The sequence below is a fragment of the Eriocheir sinensis genome, unplaced genomic scaffold, assembly GCF_024679095.1.
Source record: "Eriocheir sinensis breed Jianghai 21 unplaced genomic scaffold, ASM2467909v1 Scaffold1818, whole genome shotgun sequence".
NCBI lineage: Eukaryota > Metazoa > Arthropoda > Malacostraca > Decapoda > Varunidae > Eriocheir > Eriocheir sinensis.
The window spans coordinates 4,177-14,863 of NW_026111204.1; the positions used below are offsets into that span (position 1 = coordinate 4,177).

Sequence of the window (10,687 nt, forward strand, 5' to 3'; positions counted from 1 at the left end):
ACCATCACCACCACCACCATCATCACCACCATCATCACCACCACCATCATCACCACCACCACCATCATCACCACCATCATCATCACCACCATCATCACCACCATCATCACCATCATCATCACCACCATCATCACCATCATCATCACCACCATCACCATCATCACCATCATCACCATCATCACCACCATCATCATCACCACCATCATCACCATCATCACCACCATCACCATCACCACCATCATCATCACCACCATCACCATCATCACCACCATCAACATCACCACCATCAGCATCATCACCACCATCAGCATCACCACCATCATCACCACCATCATCATCACCACCATCATCACCATCATCATCACCACCATCATCATCACCACCATCATCATCACCACCATCATCACCACCATCATCATCACCACCATCATCATCAACACCATCACCATCATCACCATCATCATCACCATCATCACCATCATCACCACCATCATCATCACCACCATCACCATCACCACCATCACCACCATCACCATCACCACCATCATCATCACCACCATCATCACCACCATCATCACCATCATCACCACCATCATCATCACCACCATCACCATCATCACCATCATCACCACCATCATCATCACCACCATCATCACCATCATCACCACCATCATCATCACCACCATCACCATCACCACCATCATCATCACCACCATCACCATCATCACCATCACCACCATCATCATCACCACCATCACCATCACCACCATCATCATCACCACCATCATCACCACCATCATCACCACCACCATCATCACCACCATCATCATCACCACCTTCATCATCACCACCATCATCATCACCACCATCATCACCATCATCATCACCACCACCATCATCACCACCATAATCATCACCACCATCACCATCATCACCATCATCATCACCATCATCATCACCACCATCATCATCACCACCATCATCACCACCATCATCATCACCACCATCATCACCACCACCATCATCACCACCATCACCATCACCACCATCATCATCACCACCATCATCATCACCACCATCATCACCACCATCATCATCACCACCATCATCACCATCATCACCACCATCATCATCACCACCATCACCATCATCACCAAAAAGGAGGAAGAAGAGGATTATAAGTTTAGCAGGTTTGGAGTTAAAGTCCTTGCTTAACTTGTCTTTTTACTGGTTTTGTGTCCTACACGGAGCGTGAGATGTGAACTCTATCGAGACGAAATGATGACTGCCCTCGGCAGCCGCACAAGCTATGTGCGTCATCTTTCGTTCATGAGGTTGCCTAGTCACAAAAGGATTTATACAGATAGAAGGAGAAGAAGTGGAAACGGATAGATATTTAGGATTAATATTTACATGTTTACAATGCTCGGTCAGGCTAGCGTGGCGCCCACGCCACGATGAAAGTAAAACTCTATGTACAAGGATGGCCGGGCAAAATGAGGTATAGAAAGTATGAAGATGAGAAAGGAAGTACACAGTATAAGGGAATGGAAAAAAAAAATAATGAATGGGATACAGGATGATAAGCCCATGAGGGGCAAATAGCAGTTAAATGCAGGTTAAACAATTTGCACATGGTTACATTACCTATAGTAATGGTGTATAAACAAATAAAAAAAAAACAAGTGCACAAAAAAAAAAAAATATTTGTTTTCTAATATCTAAACTCCCGGGAGAATGATTTATTAACTAAATATAACATGAGAAATAATACATAGTAGAAAATATGATCATGATCATGGAATAAAAGGTATGGGAATACATACATGGGTAAGTTGAAATATGGAAACAAAAAAAATTGGTTGTATATGGAGATATAGGCGTAGATACAAATGGTAAATAGATACATATCACAGAGGACTTGCATGTTAGTTAGTTATTGTAAGAAATTATCCTGTCCTCTGGGTATAGATAAATGGCATATGAATACAATTATGCCCAATGAAAAAAAAAAATATTATTGGACAACGGGAATATGGCCTATGCCGTTGCGGGCTGTAAGGGGCGCTGGAGGACGGCTCGACGCAGGAAGGCGTAGCGGCGGTGGAAGACACAGATGAGGAGGGTAGCCAGGATCACAGTGAGCGTCAGTACCGTAGTCAGTGACGCGAGGATGGGGTATACTGTGTCGGGGCGAAGTTCTGGCCAGATGGTGAGAGAGGAAATGGGTTGTAGGGTGATGTTCGGTGCAGTGAGGTTGGGTAAGGTGTCTCCTAAAGAGTGTAAGGGTTTGAGTTGTAGGGGAGTTGTTGGTGTCGGCAAGTGAAAGGGTTTGAGGTTGTAGGTATGAAAGGTTTGGTTAAGCAATAGATGGTTAGATTGTTTAGTGGTTAGGTTGTGGGATGTGAGACTGCAGGCCTCCAAGATGACAAAGGAGCCGTGGACAGCGGTGTTGCTAGGTCGGGATCTAGGGCAAGTAACTGTAAGAGCAATGGGATGATGGAAATAGAAGTAACGCCAGGGTTTCACTCTAAGGTGGAAGATGGTGGTATCCTCGACTGGGGTGAAAAGACACAGAGATTCAATTGGGGAGTTCCTAACTAGACCCATCTCACAGGGATAATTACTGGTAGGCAAAAAGACGTACTGATAAGCAGGGCAAAGGTACATCTGGAATCGGGTGATATGGCAATCATGAAAGTCAGCTGGAAAAGCAATGTGCATGAAATCTGATGAAACCAAGAGAGTGGCATGAGATGTAGATAGTTGGTAGATGGAAGAATTGACAACTGTAGGGAATGGATGAATGTGATAGATAGTGAACATATCTGGCGACCTAAAGGGGATATGCACCAAGATACCATCTGTAGTCAATGTTGCCTCCATGTAGGGATAATAATATTGAACCTGGGTCTCACTGAAAACAGGAGTGAAGCCTTTTTCTGTTCTGGCCCAATCAATGACATGCATAAGTTCCTGAGGGGTGAGAAGGGAAGGGGTTACAACACCATCTAACACGTCTCTGAGGAGTGTAAATGTGTCCTGCAGTGCTAATTTAAAATTTGTGATTGCAAGGTAGACAGCTCTGAGGTTTGCTGCCATTAAAGCCAAATGGTGAGCCAATAAGTACTGGTGTTGGTCCTGCTGAAGCTGGGTTATGAGGGATGTGAAGTTGTTGAAGCGGTCTATGATAACTTTTTGAGTCTTAACAACCGTCTCAATAGCTTTGTTTTGGGAACTGAGAACAATGGCCTGGTTATTCAAAATAGTACCCCATTTGTCTAACTGATCGTGAACCTCAGCAACATCGGCTTCCGTAGCTGTACCAATGAGGCCTTTTAACAATCTCCCACCAATGTCGATGAGACCACGCTTGGACCTGGCGTGGGCTACTGGTGTTTTAAGGTAAGTTGAAAAAGGGGTCCATTCTAGCAGACTATCAAAGGATTGTTGGATATTTAGGAAAGATAGCATGAGAGTAGAGAAATATGTCAGCGTGAGTGGATGGTTTAGTTTATGAACTGTGTCCGAGGTCTGCTGGAGAACCGCTTCCGCTTGCTGGATCTGGCGCCGGAACTGGGGTATATGGAGTCGTTCCAGCTCACGAAAATCGCATAGGGTAATGCGGACATCGACCACGTCCTCCACCACCATCACGGGGCCGTCTGGCTCCACGATTGCCCCCACACGTAGGTGTTGTTCATAGGAGGGCTGCTTCGTGGCATTTGTGGGGAGGACCAGGAGAACACCTCCCAAGACACATAGGCAAGGGAGTAGCATCGCAACTGGGTGAGATAATAGAAAGTGGTTAGTGGATGGATAAGGGAAAAAAATTGTGGGAGAAGAGAAGGGACACTAAGGGATGAAGATGGTTCTCCGTACAAATGCATCAGTGTGCAGATGTGTATGATCTTAGTTTCTTCCTGTAGTCGTTGGTAGTGTCCACCTCAGCTGGGCCTGGAGTATTTGTCGGTGTCGTTAGAGGGTCGTCAGGCAGGGGTCGACTCTCACAGGTTGAGGAAGAAGGTCGGTTAGTGCGTTTTAGGTGGTCTAGGTGTGCAAGCTTCGTTTCCAAGGTAGTCAGGTGGCGGATCTTGACCTTATTCCCTTTGTCGTAGGACAGTACTCGGTACGGTCCCTCAAAGCGAGGTGCTAGTTTGTTTTGGGTTCCTGAATTTTAAATAGACAATGTCCCCTGTGACCAATAATTTGTCGGTTGCTGATTTCCATTGTGACGCATTCATGGCAGCCTTGCTATCCTCGATGTTGGAGGTAACCCGTTTATAGATCTTCTGGAAGTCTGTCCCTCTGACTCGAACGTAGTCATCAAAATTATAGATGGGCGTGTCCTCTTTGAGGAGGAATGAGTATGGCAATCGATGGTCCTGGCCAAAAATGACAAAATGAGGTGTGTCACCTATTGATTTATGGAGAGATGAGTTAAGAGAAGCCATTACCTGAGGCATCCATTCGTGCCAAGTTACTGAGACATCACCGACCAGAGAGCGAAGTGTCTGAATGATTTTTCGATTTTGTCGCTCGACCATGCCATTGGAAGCTGGATGATAAGCCATGGTATTTACCTTATCAACTTGGTATTCCCTGCAGATTGCCTCCAAGATTTTATTGTTAAATTCTGTGCCATTATCTGAGATGAGGACTTTAGGGGTGTTATATTTACAAAAGACGTCATCAATGAGAGCTTTAGCCACAGTAGTTGCTTGCTTGTCCACTATGGGAACTAGAACCGAGAAACGACTGAAATGATCAATGGCAACCAATAGGTATTTGTGGCCTTCAGTAGTTTGGGGTAATTTCAATAGGTCAATAGCAATGGTATCCCATGGCTCTAAAGGTATGGGATAGCTTTTGATGGGGACTTGCTGAGTAATGGATCCATAATTTTCTGCACAAGTGTGGCAGTTGTTGATGTAATCAATGATGTCGAGCCGCATACGTGGCCAATAATATAACAAACGGGCTTGCATCAAAGCTCTACTTTTTCCAGGATGGCCGGCATGAGGGGAAGAATGTATGTTATGCAAGATCATAGAGACTAGGCTTTCTGGTACGACGATTTGTGTAACTTCCCTATGCGGACCGTATTTAGTTGTGATGTATGTATTCCTGACGAGGATGCCGTCGTTGAGATCAAAGTCAGTTAAGGGTACAGGTAGTGTTGGCAAGGAATTGGGGTCGCCACTCTGCAGATAGTATAGGATGGGTTGACAGAAGTTATCTGTTTGTTGCGCTGCGCGTATGGAATCATTCAAAGTTGGGTCATGAGTTCGACTTGGGTCATCAAAATGATCTACATTCATGTCCATTATCGCGCCGATATTTCTGGATAGGGCGTCCGCTACCTGATTTACTGCTCCAGGGACATGAGCAAATGAAGGATTAAAGTCTTGGACAATGAGGCTCCATCGGGCCAATTTCCCCGTGAGGGTTTTAGTATTGAATAATTCCACCACGGCTGCGTGGTCGGTTCTGACATGGATATTGTAGCCATAAATGATGTCACGAAAATGACGTAATGCCCACACGACCGCAAGGGCCTCAAGGTGGGTAGTACTGTAGTTTGATTCTGCTTTGTTGAGCGTGCGACTTGCATATGCTAGAGGTTGTAATTTATTTCTAACATCATATTGCATGAGGGCGGCTCCTAGGCCCTTGCCACAAGCATCTGTGTACAGGAAAAAGTCTTTTGTGTGGTCTGGGTAGGCCAGGACAGGCGGGGATGTTAGTGTTGTTCTAAGGTAATCAAAAGCTTCCTGATGTTCCGCCCCCCATGTAAATGTGGAGTCTTTGCGCAAAAGTTGAGTGAGGGGTCTTGCAATGCGTGAATAGTCCTTGATAAAGGATCGATAGTACCCGGACAGTCCTAGGAAGGAGCGGACAGATTTCACGTCTGTTGGCACAGGATAGTTAAAAATAGCCTTGACTTTATCAGGAGTCGTATGTACACCATTCTGATCTAGGACATGGCCTAAGTATGTGATGCTTGGACGCAAAAAATGACATTTTGGGAAACGCAGAGTTAGACCTGCCTGGTAAAGGCGATCAAATACTTCTTGTAGTAAGGTAATGTGAGTCGACATCCTGTGACACTATGATGATGTCATCTATAAAGGCGAAAACCTGTTTGCCAAGGAGGCCATGCAAGACTTTGTTGACTAGCCTTTGGAACGTTAGTGGCGCACCACTAACTCCAAAGGGGAGTTTACGAAACTGCCAGTGACCCGAAGGGGTAGAGAAGGCTGTGAGCGGTTTACTATGCTCATCGAGGGCAACCTGCCAATAGCCACTTGCTAAATCTAAGGTCGTGAAAACCTTGTTGTTGGTGCCCATGCTGCTTAAAATATCCTGCAAGTGAGGTAAGGGGTATCTTTGAGGGTGCGAAACAGCATTTAGTTTCCTGTAGTCTACAACTGGCCGAAATTGGCCGTTTTTCTTCTTCACAAGGAAAATGGGAAAGTTCCAGGGAGAAGTAGTGTGTTCTATAATACCTGATGCTAACATGTCTTTGACTGCAGTATCTAGGATAGGTCTTTGAGAGTGTGGTGTTCTGTATGCAGGCACATAGATGGGGTTGGTATTGGGATCAACCGGTATTGAATGTGTTAAAACATTTGTGGATCCAATAGGATCATCCGGCAGACTGACAATGGAGTGGTATGTCTCTAGTAGGTTGTGCAATTTCTCCCTTGCTTCTGGAAAAGCTAGATCTTTGAGATGAGTAGCTAGGTAATCATTTACTTTTTGTTTATGATGATCACTCCGCAATATCTCAGAGGGGGAGATGATCTCTGATTCCTGTACGCTACCTATGCGTTCAGGTAGAACTTCAAAGTCAACGACGCATGTCCCTTGACGGAACTTGCGTACGTACGGGGATGAGTTGTGCATTATTAGGAAGGTTTGACCATTTTTATCTACTTTGCAAAGTGCATCCTCCATAGTCATGGCATTCATCTTCAAGCTCTCACTCATACAGATAGCCTCACATTCATCACTTATACCAGCAAGACGCATTTGAAGCATAGCTGATCCACGTCCTTCTAACGTGACGTCAGTCGCCAGAACGCCGTGGACCCTCAAATGCTCTTGCGAAGAGGAAGAAGAGGGAGAGGGAGGTAATGTATTGGAGGATGATGCACTTTGTTCCTTAATAACATGCACTGCTGGAGATGAAGTATCAACCAGTGACCGCTGGGCCACGCTAGAAAGATGAGTATATTCTCCATCGGCGGAGGGAGAAGTGCACAACAATGGCTTTGGGGCCGTGAGTGTCCTAATTGGTGTTTCATGTTGGTAAACACAATCTTCTGCTGGAGCTAGGGACAAGCAGTGTTCCCGCATAGATTGAAGACCCAAAAGAATATCACCTGGGATATTCAAACCATGACACACATGAAAGGTGGCTGTAATCGGGGACAGGGAGTTAGCCAACTGGATAGACAAGGGGGTGTGTCCAACTACTTTAAATGATGTGTCATCTAGTCCACTTAATTTTAGGCAGGGAGGTTCCAATACCAAGGTTGTCTTTGCGTCATGTAAGGCACGCAATGTACCGATGTTTATGATATTGGGACATGCCCCTGTGTCCATGAAAACACTAATTTGGCGACCATTACACTGAGCAGGGACAGTCATGGCAAGGGAGGATTGGGGATAAAGAGCAATGCGGTGGTGTTTCATGGTAGTGGTTGCAACATCCGTAGGTTGGGTTTCAATGTCAAAATGAGCTGTGGATGTACTTGGTTTGTTTAAAGGTGTGCGGGTTAGGGGTGTTGTATGAATACCACGCACCTGGTGTGATTTTGTACCTGAGCCTATGTTATTGCGGGAGACGTGGCGCGAGGCTTCCCCCGACGAGGTACCTCCCCGGGGCCTCGCGCGGCAATCCTTGGTGTTATGGCCTGATGTCTTATGGTAGGAACAATATTGATTTGACTGTTGGGTGTTGCTGCCGTACCAGCAATTACGTGTATGGTGTCCTGTGATTCTGCAGTTGTAACAATATTGAGTGTTATAGCCACGCCCGCGACCCCTGCCTCTAGTGTAAGGGCGGCGGCCGCGGGGTGTGGTAGAGCGGTTCCTAGGGGTCTGAGCTCCGGTCGGGGAGCGACTTTGGGGACGCCCCCTCTGAAATCTGACACCCCTCACCGCTGAGGATGGGGGTTCTGTTGGTGGCTCTCGCCCCGACAGGGGACTGATGTGGTTGAAAAGGGTTCTACCTTTTGGTAGGGGTTCATCCTTTTGTAACTCTTTGAAGAGTGTCTCCGTGCAATTGAGGAGAAAGACAAAGTATGAGAAAAGGCGGCTCACATCCTCAAGGTTCATTTTCTCATCGGTAGTCCACGGGGAGTGACGGAATTGGGTTTCAAACTCTGTGAAGGCTCCACCCGCGACGCCTAAACAGTCATCCACTGCAATATTAGCCGTTATTTTGGGACGGTAGGTAGCCGCTAGGCGGAACAAGACTGACAGGGCACCTTGTTTGCATGTGGAGCCGAAATGGTTGATGAGATTCGCTTTCGCTTCATCATATGTTTTGGCTTTCTTGAATGCGTCACTTTTTATAATGGATTGAGCCCGACAAGGGCCCGTGTGGATGCTGTCGTAAAGGTGGGCCAATTTCTCCTTTTCATTTGTATAACGGAATTTGGTAAAAGCATCCTCTACCCTCTGCAGGTGAGTTAGGAGGTCGGGGCCGGTCTCCTCTGAGCCCGTATATTTTGGATTTTTATCCTCGCCCCGTAAAATGACGTTTTGAGGTTTTTCACTCATGGTTGGGTCACTTTGGTGCTGTTCTGTCTGGGAAGAAGTAGTCCGGGAAAGCTCTGAGGGGGGCTGCTCAGCAGGAGGTAATGGGGTTGCTGGGGGAATAGGTTTTGGATAAGCAGCTCCTGAACGGAGGACTGTGTGATGGGGAGTATCAATTGTTAAACCGCTAAAGGCAGAGGATAAAGCCTCTTCCAATTTTCGATCCTGGGACATGGGGAGTTAGACGGGGGAGTCACTTAGCTGTGTCTGATGCGTTTGTAAGGAGACCAGAGCATGATGGTATGGCTGATGTATGGTGAGGGGGGAGACTGGGACGCAGGAGATGTGGGTTAACTCACTTCTCTCTGCTCACCGGCACAAGCTGTAATGTACGGGAGATATTAGGACGTATATAAGGAAAATTATAGGAAGGGAAATATTAAGTAAGAGTAAAGGGAAGTTTATAGGAAGATTCGTAGGTAATCCGTAAGGAAATGGTAAGATACCTTGGGTGTGAAGCAGTCGTGAGGTCGCTTGAGGAAAGAGTGGGTCGGTACAAGGGCATAAATGACTGGGATCAGCAGATGTGCAGATGGCGACACATATCACTGGGATCAGCAAGGCGTGGCTGCCGCCGGCGAAAGAGGGGTAGGGCTGGTGAACGGGGAGGGGAGGAGCGCTGAAGGCGAACGGTATTGAATACAAGAGAGTAGGGATAGGAATTTAAATGTAATCCGTGTAAGGGATTAAGAACAAATGAAATGGCGATTATATTTGGGTAAATTAGTGGAGAATGGGAGACGAGGGTGAGAATGTTATTTGAAATGGGGGGTTTCGACAGTACATGTACTAAATTATGGAACAACGTTTCGTCTTACTTGAGTGATTGTTCAGGTGACAAACCAAAATTGTGCGGCGTGTTCCACTAGCCGGGGGTGGGTGTTGACGATGCTGTGATTGACGGCACGCTGACGCTGACCGCTGACGCGTTGATTTGAGCTGCCTGGCCGCGGCTACTACCTCTTCACTACTAATACGGCTTCCTCTTCCTCCTCTTGTGACTGTGAAGATACAGGGTTGGGGGAGCTCGGCAGGGGTTAATCCCGTTAATTGAGGTGGGATTTTTGGGTAGACTGGTCACGGACGTTTGTTGAGTGGTGGCAAAGATTGTTGGTTTGGTGATACAACGTAGGTGATGACCTCTTTTGTAGGTGCAAGTACGAGCGATGGGGCTTGTAGTCGTCTCATAGGGACTGTAGTAATCCCGTAATTGTAGAGAGGGTGTGCTGGAGTTTGCGATTGTGCTGGAGTTCACACTGGTTCACTGGTATGGAGTCACCACGTAATTTGAGGCACTTTGTGTAGGCCAGTATTATTCGATGATAAATCCTTTGTAATCGCTTTGTAATCGCTGCCACCAATATAAGTTTAGCAGGTTTGGAGTTAAAGTCCTTGCTTAACTTGTCTTTTTACTGGTTTTGTGTCTTACACGGAGCGTGAGATGTGAACTCTATCGAGACGAAATGATGACTGCCCTCGGCAGCCGCACAAGCTATGTGCGTCATCTTTCGTTCATGAGGTTGCCTAGTCACAAAAGGATTTATACAGATAGAAGGAGAAGAAGTGGAAACGGATAGATATTTAGGATTAATATTTACATGTTTACAGGATGAAGAAGAGGAAGAGGAAGAAGAGGAGGAAATAGAGGAAGAGGAGGGAGAGGAGGAAGAAGAAGAGGAAGGAGAGGAAGATGCAGAAGAGGAGGAAAAAGAGGAAGAAGAAAAGGAAGAGGAAGAAGAAGAGGTAGGGGAGGAAAAGGAGGAAGAAGCTAGAAGAGGAAGAAGAAGAGGACGAGAAGCTAGGAAGAGGTGGAAAAGTATAGAAGAAGAGGAGGAAGAAGAGGAAGAAGAGGAGGAAA

The 10,687-nt window shown here is 46.3% G+C and overlaps 1 protein-coding gene across 3 annotated transcripts; it reads right to left on the bottom strand.

The window, feature by feature from the left end:
- Positions 1-1,786: 1,786 nt before the first annotated feature.
- Positions 1,787-10,443, bottom strand: LOC126990624 (uncharacterized). 3 transcript variants are annotated; one of them, XM_050849306.1, is made up of 3 exons: positions 9,673-10,443; positions 9,129-9,151; positions 1,787-3,785 (listed from the first exon to the last, which is right to left on the bottom strand). In XM_050849306.1, the coding sequence occupies exon 3, from the start codon at positions 3,778-3,780 to the stop codon at positions 2,041-2,043; it is 1,740 nt and encodes a 579-aa protein (XP_050705263.1). In that variant the 5' UTR covers positions 3,781-3,785; positions 9,129-9,151; positions 9,673-10,443; the 3' UTR covers positions 1,787-2,040. The 3 variants fall into 3 exon arrangements, with proteins under 3 accessions (XP_050705263.1, XP_050705262.1, XP_050705264.1); XM_050849305.1 differs by having other exon boundaries at positions 9,276-10,443; XM_050849307.1 differs by lacking the exon at positions 9,129-9,151.
- Positions 10,444-10,687: the final 244 nt, after the last annotated feature.